We start from the raw sequence: 13,408 nt of genomic DNA, 5'->3' as shown, positions 1-13,408 counted from the left end.
CAGTACCCACATGGTGGAAAAAGAGAACAACTTCTACAAGTTGTCTTCTGGCTTTTATAAGTGTACCCTGCTGTGTGCATGTTCTCCCCATTCCCACCACAATAAAACAAAGAAATGTAATTTAAAAAAAAAAATTTAAAAGCAGTAATAATGAAATGTAGACCAAAATATAGATACGTTTGATTTTTAAGAATTATTATTGCTAAATTTCAGGTGGGTTTTGTTGTTGTTGTTTTTGTTGTATCTTACCTTTCATTAAACTACTCAGAGAAGCTAGGCATGGTGGTGTATATCCATAACCTAAGCATTTAGAAGGCAGAGGCAGAAAAATACTAAATTTGAGAGCAGCCACTGCTATGTAGAGCTCAAGGGCTGGATATGTAGTGCAAGGTAGAGGCCTGCTTAACATACCCAGGACCTCAGGTTCATTTCTTTTGGAAAAGAAAAAAAAAAAAAAAACAAGATTATATGTAACAGAATTTCTTTTTAAGATTTTTATTATACTCTTTTATGTTTTCTTTCAAAAAATTTTTTAACAGATTATTGTTTTTAAGTCTCTTTATTTTTAGAATTGCAATGTTTGGTTGTTTTTATCATTATGCTCCTAACATATTAAGATAATTTGCCTGGTATTTTTTTCTTTTTCATATTAAGAAATGCTGTTTTTTTAATTTCATTGTTTTCATTTTTATTTTTTCTGTAAGTATTGAAGTGAGAACAGTAGAGGGAGAATTCAGTGCAGGAGTCACTGAATTAATTTGTTCCTGAAAATAGCTTTCATGTCACCTTTGCAGATTGGACATTTGTAGCACTGTGTATTTGTGGAGCACCAGCAGCTTCATTTGGCTCCATACATTTCAGAAATTCTTCTAAAAGCAAACTTTTCCACAGTTAAATTCAAGCGAAAGGCAAACAGCTCAGTGTTTGTGTAGCATGCTGAAGATTGCCGTGCCGTCAAGTGTTCTCTCCCTGGCCTTTGCAATCATCTTTTTTCTTCTTTAAAAAACAAAACGCATTTTTATTGTTTTCATTCTCTTCAGTGGCTAAAATTTTACTGAATTATGTGTGTTTTAGTCTTTTTGATCTAAAGAAGTCCTGAGGATCAGCACATAAAGTATAGCCCTGTTTTGAAACCAGTCACTTTAGCTACCAGCAGAAATCATACACGGGTGATGTTAGTGTGATATAATCTTATAATATGATTTTATATTATATTATATAAATTTTATATAATATATAAATTTTATAAAATTTATAATATAATTATAAGTGATATAATCTTAGTGCTACCTCAGCAGCAGTTTTTCTTTAAATCAACTGCTTGTTCTGTTCATTAGGTATTATACCTTTCCCCTGAGCAGCATACAGTTTTGTTCAGAGTGAGTATTTTATGTTCATATTCCAAAAAAGGTTTTGAATTTTCAAGTACTACAAATAGTATAACTTTGAGACCTGGGTCGTTATGTTCTTATATAGGAGCTAATGCTGATTGGTAAAATTAGTTGAAGAAGTGTTCTTTTATTTTAAAAAAATTATTTTGAAGATTATGTTGTTCATAACGAAAACATTTATGAAAGCCTTTGCTATTTTTAGCTGCAGTAAAGGGGTTTAATAAGCATAATTTCCCATGTATAACTTAGACTGTACAGTTTCTTTCCTCTCTACCTTTCTTCTCCAGTATCCGTCCCGCCCTCTTTCTTTTTGTTCCTATCTAGCAAACCTTTTCTATACTTGTTTCTTAAGATAAGTTTTCTAGTTCAGATTAACAGACTTTTGACCACACACCTTTACTTCCTCTATCCTCAGGGCCTTTTACAACAACGGAAACACACTCTTAAACAGGTGCTCATGTGGACAGGACAAACTCAGCAGAGCTCAGACCATCAAGTGCAAAAGAACAAAGGAAGTAGAGGGATTAGTTCATTTCTGAGGATAAAAGCCAAATGAGGGTGTTTTGATGGATATAACAGAGTAGAGTAGAACATGATACAGAGAACACATACAGCAAAGTACTTTCATGGAAGTGGGAGCTTTAGCTTCTAAGCAAGTACAAGAGTTGTCATTACCAGGATAATTTTCTAGAGTACCAGCTTGCATTTATCAAAATTATCTGTAGGGTCTTATAAAAACATAGATTACAAATTGTTGGGCACAACTCCAAGACTTCAAGAATTTGTGATTCTAACATACTTCTAAATGATGTTGGTGGTGATCTGAGAGCATGAAGTCTTTGGACCCTTGCCCCAGGGAACCGTGCTAGTCTGTCAGGAGCTAGAAAGTGTACCTGCCCCTGTGCTAGTAAATCAGAAATATACAGAGTCTAGGCTGAAGCCTAGTACTGTTGTGCAGTGCACAATCTATACAAAGAAATATTACTAATCTAACTGTGGGATATAGCCTCATAAACCCATTGCAAGTAGTGAATATCATAAGTCAAAAACACCTTTAACCTACAGAGTAACTTGTTTGGCCTGTCTTTAAGTGGCTACCAGGGAGCTTGTGACTCTGCTGCTGCCTCGTACTGAAGAGCTGTCGTGGAACATATTACTGACCTGGGAAAGATAGAAACTCAGTTTGAAGTGCGGTTTCTACACAATGTATACTGCTTCCATGCTATTATAAGGAAAAAGTAAGTCAGCCTATTGCAAATCAGGGACAATCTATATATGCCTGGCCAGCACACCTTCAAACTTTGGATACCCATAAACACTTAGGCATGCAGTTTCCTGGGGAGAAAATACAAGAAACATTTGTACTTTATTTTGATATCAAGGAATATCTCTGCAAGGAAGAGATATTTTTTTCTCTCTGTTCTCTGCAAGGAAGATCAGGGGGGAAAATCAAGGAAAGAATATAATAATACTAGTGAAAGAAAAATTTCCAGAGCTAATGAGACTATGGAGACGTCAGTCAGAAAAAGGCCCTCTTGGTATACTAAACATAAGAATACGTGTGGTTAAAAGTCAGACCTAGGTTTATGAGAAAGTTAAAAAATTAATTATTTATGGAAAAGGAAATGCAGATCATCATTACAGTTTTCATCAAAAATACTGGATATTTGATAGTCTGATATTCTTCATCAGACATGAGGACAATCAATTTCTAGACATGGAAAGACATAGAATGAGAGTATTTTTATGTGTATCTTTTTTTGACATGAAATTATTAGAGAATATACTTTAGAAAAATGAGAAAGGGACCCATAGGGGAAGATATCATCGAACCTAAGAAAATGGAAGTGTCACTGTATAGGCAGGAGGAAAAGGAAGGATGCAGCAAACCTGGGGAATAGATGATCCAGGTGAGAACAAGGCAATAAAGATGGCAGTACACACCCTACAGGAGTGGTCGGAGAATCGCTGCGCAGACCCAGGGACCCAGCTCAGGTTCTCAGGGTTGCATGCAAGCTTTTTAACCTCACTGATCCAGCCTACAGCTGGGGGGAGGGGGGGACAGAGAGAGAGGTGTTCTAAGCAGTTGTTAAGCCTCCCTGAATGGTGAAGATTTAACAAGTACAGTTTAAAACTGACAAATAGTAAAAGTAAAGGTTGTAACTGCAAGAATTAAATTTTTGTTTTGATGTCATTTTGACCAAAAATATCTGCCTTTATTTTTTTACACTTTTAGAGAATTAAACCATTAGAAGGGGAAGTCAAACTATATTTTTACTTTGTGTGTGTATGTGTATACATAGGTTATTTATTAGAACCACATGAGTAAATACTGTGTAGATAGTACATAAGCAAATAGGTGAAGTTCGTCTTGAGTTAATTGCCTATTTTATTAATTTGTCTGTTGCCTTGTGATACTCTCTTATTAAAAAAAATAGACAGGTGGGCTAGAGAGATGGCTCAGTGGTTAAGAGCACTAGCTGCTCTTCCAGAGGTCCTGAGTTCAATTCCCAGCAACCACATGGTGGCTCACAACCATCTCTAGTGAGATCTGGTGCCCTCTTCTGGCATGTAAGCAGAAGACTGCATGCATAATCAATAAATTAAAATATTTTTAACAAACAAAAAAAATAGACAGGGCCTGGAGAGGTGGCTCAGAGGTTAAGAGCACACACTGCTCTTGCAGAGAACCCAAAGCCCAGTTGTTAGTATCCGTGCTGGGTGCCTAAGATCACTTGTAATTGCAGCTCTAGGGAATCTAACACACACACACACACACACGTGCACACACACATACACTCACACACACACACAGAGTTAAAAATACTAAAAATGTATCTTTAAAAAAATAGACAAATAATGAGTAAAAATGGTAAGATAAAATAAAAATCTGAGAATTCGTACTTGTATGAATATGTATAAGTTGTCTCTGGAAAATACTGCTGATTGACCCATATTGTTAATCACCAAGTAATTGTCAATTTAAATATGTTTTATACCCATAAATTTATTGATTAGTCCTTTTGAATTTAAAACATTTTAGAATTTGTGTTACTAATGGGTAAGTTGAGTTTTCAGGCTAGCTCAAAAGAACCTTTTAAAAACAGGTTATCTTAGGATTACTTTGAAATTTAGTCCCTATCTTTTTATACCATGGTTTTCATGTAAAAACTCGTATGTAGTGAAGAATAGCAAGTCTTATCTTCCTCTCTGTGTGACTTCTAGCGTTGGATTGGCCTGTAAACATTAAAAAAGTTTGCGTATTGCCAGGAAGTGGTAGCACACACCTTTAATTCCAGCATTTGAGAGGCAGACGCAGGAAGATCTCTTTTGAGTTTGAGGCCAGCCTGGTCTTTAGAGTGCGTTTCAGGACAGCCAAGGCTACATAGAGAAACCCTGTTTCTGGGGGGGGGGGAAGTTTGGGTGCTGAGAAAGTAGCAAAGTTTCTTATAGGCATTAATAATTTAACAAATCCCAAGACAAAGTTCACTGGGTTTCCACCATACCTAACAAAGGCATTTTCTGTAACTATTTCATCTACAGATCAGTCTTTCTGAATTAGAAACATGAACCCTGCTTCATTTTCTGTTTTATATTCTTTGGCTGAGTGGCCAACACCTTTAATGATCAATAGTTATAACTAGGATTTATACTTCAAGTTTATTGTTAATACTTTGAATGTAAGTATTAAGGCTTGCTGATAACTTTGATAGTATCTTTATTTTCTTTATTTTTCTGTGGAAAGACACAGAAGTTACTTAGTTTTTGCTTTCTCAGAAAAGCTAATTTCTAAGTTTGGAGCCAGTTTTTAGGTTACCATAAAGCTGACTTCCACAACAGTATTCTGACTGTTTTTTTTAAAGGAAGGCAGTATAAGAAGACTGCTTCTGTCATTTGCTTCTTTATGAAAATGTTGAAAAGTACTTAGGGAGGGGCAGGAATGGGAGGACTAGATATTGTCATTGTAAAATAATAAAAAGTAAAATTCTAATGTTTTAATAGTAAGGTGCTTGTGAGTGAAGAGGAAGTAGAAAACCCTAAAACATACAGTTTACCTCAAGTTTATTCACTACACAAATTGGTATTTTAAATTCTTTTTTGGGTAGTTTTTGGAATGACACCCGGGGCCTCCTATACTAGGTAAGCACTGTACTACAGAGCTTTAGCACTGCCCTTAGAACTTGATCCAGAGGAGAAAATTATAATGTGTTAATCTGCTATGATACTTTCATAAAAATCTTACAGAATTTGTCCAGTGGTGGTGCACTTTTAATCTCAGCACTCTGGAAGCAGAGGCAGACATCTCTGAGTTCGAGGCTAGCCTGGTCTACAGAGCAAGTTCCAGGGCAGCCAGGGTGACATAAAGAAATCCTGTCTTGAAAAAACAAAAGAAAGAAAGAATCTTAGAAAACTTTTGTTTCATACATGATGTTCTCACAAGGGCAGTAAAACTTCTCCACAGAATCTAGTACTAACAATTAATGACTTTTTCTAGTATTTTAAAGTAAATGCCTTGAGATCTTCTTTAGGATTTTCTCATTATTGCTGAGCAAGGGAAGTTCTGAGAAATCCAGGACTCCATGACCCTTTCTTCTTGATCAGTAGACTGCTAGCTGCTTTTCAAGTCAACAATGTATGTTTAATACTGCTAAATGCATTTCTTTCCTTTGGGGTACAGTCAAGTACAGGAACTTACAGGGCAACTGAAGAAAACTTGCTCACAGTATATATGTATGTCTGCATATATGTAACACATACTTCTCTTACGATATGCTTGATTTCTGTACCAGTTTGGGTTTTTGTTAAGATTTGTTTTACCTATAAAAACCCATGGATCTTTAAAGAAAACTGCCATGTGTTGTGGTATTTATTACAGGAAGACTTACCTGAGATAGAAAATGATTGTGACTTGTCTGAAGTCATTGCAGCCCAAACTCAGAAACAAAGTAAATTTATGCATTACAAAATATGTCCATATCGTATTAAACTTGAAATGTTAACATGGTTTTTACCATGCAGGCTGAATGCAGAATTCAATTATATATCATTTTTCTAAAGTGAAAACTTTCTTTTTTAAGTTAACTTTGGAAAATGCCTTGAGTTGGGGGAGGGTGTGTTGAAATAGGGGTTTTTTTTGTTTGTTTGTTTTTTATGTAGCTGGTACTTTTCTCTCAGTCTAGCTCAAAGCCATTCCTTTCTATGTTTTGTTATGAAAATATGTTTGTGTTTAGTTATTTGGTCTTGTAGTATTAGAATTAAGTCACTTCGTGTAATACAAATTGGCAAACTATATACTGTATAGTTTGTTGCTTTCGACATAAGGAACTGTGTTCTTAATACATTTAACAGCTTAACATTTTTTTCCACTTGAAATAATATTTTCAGTTACTTCATACTTGACCTAAAGTGGAAGAGGAAAAGAAGTAAAAAATATCTTTGATATGCATGCCATCTAAAAAGTCATGCACTTCACTGGCCTGGTGATTTCCAGACCAACATTACTGAGAATACAGGTTTTTGTTGTATTTTCAAAATAAACGTCTGGCAACATTTACTTTTTAAAATAATTTACCTAGCAAGATATCATTTTATTAGTTTCCTTAACTTTAAAATTTTATAGTACTTGAATTTTATAGTATTTGAAATTGGGTGTTTCAGCAAGACTACAAATCAAAATAGTAGTTTCAGAAGATACTGTATAGTTAGACACCATCTTTTTTATAAATTGCCTACAAAGACAAAATATGCACAAGACCGCAATAGTTCTCTTGGAGGAAACACTCTAAAAGGTTTTGACTATTTCAAATTGGCTTTCTCCCTTGTTTACAGTTTAAGGCATGATAAGTACTTTTAATCTAAAATAAGTGAAATATATTTAGTAAACTATTACTTAAACATCGGGGTTCAGTATAAAACTTAACAAATTTTTGGATTAAGTCACTTTGTGTAATACAAAATTTCAAAAGTTACAGATATCACATTACTTAAATCATAATTTCTTTTGAACTGTAGAGATTTTTTTAAATGAGGAAAGAACACATTAAAGTGGTTCAAGAAAATAAAATGGAGTGCATACAAGAATAGAGTATACTTTAATGTTTAGCATATCAGACACAAACTTTCTGTAAAAACATGTAACCGTCCATTTGTTAATTTTTTTTTTTGAGCTGGAGAAATAGTTTCCAAGAGCACAGTTTGCTTTCACAGTTGAACACGGAGCAGTCCCAGTAGTTTAGTCAGGCAGCTTATATTGCAGATTCACTATCAAATATCTTACTTTTTAAGGTCTGTAGGTTGTGTTGGATAAAATTCTCGGTGCCCTGAGCTTCAGAGAACCTGGAGTCACTTCTTCTAACAGACCAGTTTTTCATTTTTATTGAATTCTGAATTGTGTCTGAAGTGAAGTAGTAAACAATGGGGTCAAAGCAACAGTTGGACACAGCAATGCAGAGAGTGATCGGGTACATTGTCCTCACTGCAGCCACCACAGAACAGTTAACAAATGTCTGTGTTCTCATGAGAGAGTATAAAATAAGATTGATGTTATAGGGCACAAAACAGAAACAGAATATGACCAAGTGCACAAAAATCATTTTTAAAACCTTAGTTTTGTTCATTTTGCTTCTACTTAATGTAACAGGTTTGTTTAAAGTTCTTAGCACCATACTAGAACAAGTTACGTTCAAAATTAGGGGGATGAAAAACCCCACTATTTCAATGAAAATCACAATCCTGGAGAGATAGGTTTTCCATGTGGCTGCTGGGAAGTTCTCAAAGCAGGCTTCTGAGGTACTGTTACCCTGAGAGTGGGTCGACTGAAAGAAAACTGCGGGCGCACTTCCTCCCATCACGGTGAGCCACACAGCAACGCAAACAACCTTTGCATTGCGTTTAGTTCTTAAGGTCTTCGACTTAAATGGGTAGACAATTGCCAGGAATCGATCTACACTGATACAGGTTAAGAACAGAATGCTTCCATACATGTTGGTGTAAAACAGCATTACTGAAATCTTACAGAGTAGATCTCCAAAAGGCCAATTCCGTGTTGCAAAGTAAAAAATCCGAAATGGCAAAGTAAAGACGAAAAGCAAATCTGACATTGCCAGGTTAATCATGTACGTTGTAGTTTCATTTCGCACTTTGAGGGCACAGATGAAAATGTATATCGCAACACAATTGGATATCAGCCCCAGGACAAACACCATGCTGAACATGCACCCATACAAAGTGTACTTAAAGGAGTCATCATAGGGGCAGTGGGAGCCGTTGGAGCTTACCATGGTCAGGCAGTGCGGCTTACAGGGGTCCTTTTGTCTGCAGCAGTTCCCTTTGCTTTTCAGATGTGGTGTTGGTATTCAGACGGCGCAGCAAAGACCGATTTATTTGCAAATTATTTGTTTCTTTTCGTGTTCTTATAAATATTTTCTTCTCTGAAATCTTCAGAGAAAACATGAAGCGTGTTGCTGAAAAGTTTCTAGTAGATCCTTCAGGAAAATAGTCTCATTTTCTGTTCTCTAGAAAATCCATGAGTCCAGAATTTAGTTAACTGACAGACCACGCACTCAAGGAAGCCAACCCATAGAGCTGCAAACATAGGAAAAGCTGTTTCTAAGTTGGTCACAACCAATCCTCCTGTAAACTTGTACTTCAGCCGTCAGGGTGAATATTCCAAATTAAAATGTCTTTATGTTCAAAATGTTGAAGCTTAAGTTACCAATCTTCAGAGTCTTAAACACTCCCAGTCCGTCGTCCCGTGGCACTTCTTTCTTCCTTTTATTCTTCGTCGTCGTGTTTCTACATTGATTCCAGATGGCGATAGGCAGAGTCTTTAAAGGTTCCCAGATAAATTCCTAAGCATGTTAGCTCTTGCTGAATGGAGGCCTTTCTGAGGTTGCCAGCTGCATTGTGAGATGGGCTGTCTCTGAAGTGAGCTGGAGAGGCTTCCTACATTTGTAATATGACATCACAGGAAGAAGAGGCTGGGTTTGGACAAAGGAAGGCTTCAACCCAGTTGTTTGCAGTTCCTTTAATCTGATAATGTGTCTGCTGGGAATATACCTAGGAGGCTTGCAAAGGGTCACTGGTTGTCCAGCTGTGCTAGGCATTAACTCTTTTTATGCCAAAATGCCTTCTGGGGATTCTGGCAACCTCTCCAAAGTGGTTTGCTTGTTTTAGTTAGGGATAGCTAAGAGAAAGAAAGAAATGTATCAGATCTAGGCAGATTCTTTCTTACTGTTTTTGTATTCAGGCTATTGACTTTTTTAAAGGAATAAAATGTAGATGGATGTGTATTTGTAAACTGAAATCCTTAGTGATATGAGTGGACATTTTAAAGAACTATTTCATGACTGAAGGCAAGACCTTAAGAATTTATATGTTAAAAGAATTTGAATGAAAGACTGGCAATTCTGCAACTTGTGACTTCTGTTTTGTTTTTCTTTTAAATTACTCTTCAAGATTTAACTTAATTGGCATGATTGTGAGTAGCTTTAATCCTGGATCTCTTTAGTTTTTTATAAATATTGTTCTAACATTTCTCCTTCTTTAAACTAATATCCTAGAGTTATTTCAGTTTTTAATACAGCAAAGACTACATTAAGAATGTTTATTTTCCTGGGGGATTATAGCTAAGTGGTAAGGACAGTACACCCCCAAAACTTTTGCTTTTGGTGCAGTATCAATCTTATTTGCCCATGACTTAAGTATAAGCCTCATGGAAAAGTATACTTTGTATAAAGGGCTCCTTCCCCCTAAATTGAGTAAATACTTACTACTTCCCTACATTTAGGTTCAGGTTTTTATTCTCATTTCTCCTGTCTCTTCCTTTAGCTTCTTCCACATGTTGGCTGTGTGTTGGGATATATTTCCGATCTTACTTTCATGTCTAAGTTTAGTTCCTTTGGAGCTGAAAATCTTCATTTGGGGTCAGTTAAGGCATTTAAGAGCAAGTTTCTCTGCACACCCCTTAGTTTAAATGTTACAGTGTCATGTGTATACCTTTTAAATTCAAGTTACTGTAATGCCCAACAAATTTTTCTTGGGGTGGGGGGTTGAAACAGGGTTTGTCTGTGAAGCCTTGGCTGTCCTGGACTCACTTTGTAGATCAAGCTGGCCTGGAACTGACAGAGCTCCACCTGCCTCTACCTGCCTGAGTGCTGGAATTACAGGCTTGGCACCACCATGCCCAGCTATGCTTAACAACTTTTGATGGTGACTCCTAAACTGTTTTTATTGTTTTGATTAGGAATTTATCTGTGATCAAATAATACAGTATTACTTCTAGCCAGTAAAGACTGAGGGTCTGAATTTCTTTGTATTGCTTTTGGTGTGGTGTTCTTATTAGAGGATAGGAACTCGGTGCAGTAATGAACAAAGGAGCAATTAATAACATTTTCTTCTCAACAAAGAAAAATTTTGTTAGTAATTATTTTAGGAAAAATACAAAGTCTGAGTGATCTACTTATTGTCATTTTTACCTAATAAAATATATACAGCTCTGTGCCCTGGTACTGTCCACTTTTACCTTCATTTTGAAAACGGTACTTTCTCAGTTAAATTATGAAAACCTATTAGTTCTATACTGAAACATCCTTCTACATATTATTCCTGTTTCTTGACTGTATTCACTTAAATGTTCATTTATAGTTTTTTATGTTTTAATTATTGATGCTTAAAATGAATATTTACTGTCATTTACTAGTATAGATTCTTTATGCATGAGTAAAAAGAGTGCTGTAGGCAATAAAATAATGACAGCATGTATCTTTTTCTGAGAGGGAGAGTATGAAAGTGCACCCCAAAAAGAAGCCATACACCTCCTTTCCTGTGCTGTCACTTCACTCCTGCTCCTGTGGGGAGTCTGGCTCCTTGGCTGTAAAAGAAAGGAATTAGGCTTTACAAAGTTCCCTTCCTGCTTCCTATTTGGTTCAGATTCCTTGAATTCCTTGAATGTTTAAATTGTCACGTTAGGCTTTTTCATTCTTCGGTATCAAGGAGTCCCTCTTTACCGAAGAATTTGTAATTTTGAAACTAGTCTGGACAAGAAATGTGTACCACAGAGAAGAGAGAGCAGGAGCAGGAGGGAGAAGTATTTCTAAGTAGCAGAATAGCTAGGCCAAGTAGAAGTTTCTTATTATACTGAGTAAATCAGCAGGAGCTACATGCGTACACTAAAAGGCCGACTCATTCCAGCACTCCCAATCTCAGCCAGTTAATTTGGTGAGACCCTGGTAGAACCACAGGAAGTCTGATGCAGCGGGGGGAGGGGCTGAACCCAGAAATAGCAGTAAGGGCCCAGGCCTTTAAAAGGGTAGATGAGCACCTCTGGCCCCACCAGTAGTACCCTGAGGCTGTGAGGTGGGGGGGGGGGGCGGCAGGGAACAGGACGGGATGGGACAACAGTTTGGTGATTTGTGTCTATAATTCCAGCACTCCACAGGCTGAAGGTAGAAAGATGAGATGTTTGAAGCCAGCCTGGACTACATAGTGAGTTCAGCAAGCTATACCGGTGATCTCAAAAAAGAAAGGACCATCTCTAAGCTGGTGAAAGCTAGAGCCAGTGTCCACAATAATTAGTCCTGGTATAGTCTCATTAGTATAGTCCTAATACCTTTCATGTCTAAATATATAGAAAGTTATTTATTCTTTGAAGAATACTAGATAATCTAGTCCTGCCCTAAATTTTTTTAAGGGCAATACAGGGAATGCCTTGGGACATAGGGTTTAATGAAATCTCAGTAAACGATGACAGTTACCAAGTGGGTTGCAGTTTTCAAAGATCTTGCAACTGCTTTGGAAGAAGTAAGAAGTAGTAGAAAGGCCAAGTAAACTAGATTCTTAGTGACCTGCTTTTTAGTCTTTGTTAATAGAAATTTGACCTTGTTTCAAATAATTTAATTTTTCTGTTATAGTTGTAAGAAGACAGTATTGAATTAGAGCTCTAGAATCGTTTTCAGTCCTTAGCCTTCTATTTTAAAATTTCAAAAAAGAAATTTGCAACTGAAGAAATTTGAATTTAGAGTTATGATTTGCTTAGGATTGCACAGAGGGTAGATGGTGGAGGATAACAAAGCTGGAGCTAAAATAGGCCCTTGCTGTAAGTACTCAACCCAGTTCCTTATACATGTTTGTCAAGTGAAAAAAAAAAAATGCAGTTCTCTAAATAGTGGAAAGAAGCCTAATCTTGAGCTATGAGGATTTTGGGTTCCTAAACTTGGACTTTTTCCTTGGACAAAATCTACCCTAACCATGCCCTTCTTGACTTTATAGATGGTTTTTAGGACAAAATTAAGTGAAATAGATTTTGATTGTAAAACACAAAACAAACAAACACCTAGTATAGATGCAATAAGCCACAGTAACCTAATCTTTCAGATACAGGTTAAATTGTAAGATGACATAGAGCAATGACTGTTGTTTCATTACTTTTTACTGAGCAGATAAGAGCTTCTCTGCTTACTGCATGGTCCCAAGTGATGCCATGTGTACACGTTGTTCTGATTGTGGGTAACAAGCCAGTCTTAAAGTAGATGGAGGCTTGCCCATCCATGTACTTTAAAAAAGTAGTTGAGATGAGAAAGACTGCTTCATTTGAGCTAGTCATTGAGTACCTTGCACCTGAGAGTAGTTAGAACTCTTTGATGTTGAAATAGAACTTCATCATAGAACCTGAGAGTAGTCCGCTCAAGCCCATTACACAATGCTGTTTTCTTTTTTCCCCCTGTAATTCCAAGTGCTTCAGTCACTCAAGATCAGCTGGAGAAGCCGCCTGTGAGAAGCAAATTTTTAACTGTGGTTGTTTATTGCCAGAAATGCATTCCAATCCTAGTTTCTTGGCACTATATCATGTAGCTTCATGATTTTTTTTTCCTGAAAGAATATTTGAAATTTAGATCAAAGCTTAGGAAAATATCAAGTAAATAATACACAGAGAAACATTATCTTGAAAAACAGAAAGAGAGAGAGAGAGAGAAAGAAAGAAAGAAAGAAAGAAAGAAAGAAAGAAAGAAAGAAAGAAA

General features: G+C 36.4%; 2 protein-coding genes across 2 annotated transcripts in view; one reads left to right on the top strand and one right to left on the bottom strand.

The window, feature by feature from the left end:
- Rb1 (RB transcriptional corepressor 1) overlaps positions 1 to 13,408 on the top strand; it is a 104,617-nt gene that overhangs the window by 51,193 nt on the left and 40,016 nt on the right. The window lies entirely within an intron of this gene.
- Positions 7,465 to 9,326, bottom strand: Lpar6 (lysophosphatidic acid receptor 6). Its single transcript, XM_055609723.1, has one exon. The coding sequence runs from the start codon at positions 8,669 to 8,671 to the stop codon at positions 7,637 to 7,639; it is 1,035 nt and encodes a 344-aa protein (XP_055465698.1). The 5' UTR covers positions 8,672 to 9,326; the 3' UTR covers positions 7,465 to 7,636.

Source organism: Psammomys obesus, unplaced genomic scaffold (assembly GCF_907164565.1).
Source record: "Psammomys obesus unplaced genomic scaffold, mPsaObe1.curated_primary_1811, whole genome shotgun sequence".
NCBI lineage: Eukaryota > Metazoa > Chordata > Mammalia > Rodentia > Muridae > Psammomys > Psammomys obesus.
The sequence above is the reverse complement of the archived record's forward strand: the minus strand, read 5'-3'. Positions and strand labels throughout refer to the sequence as shown.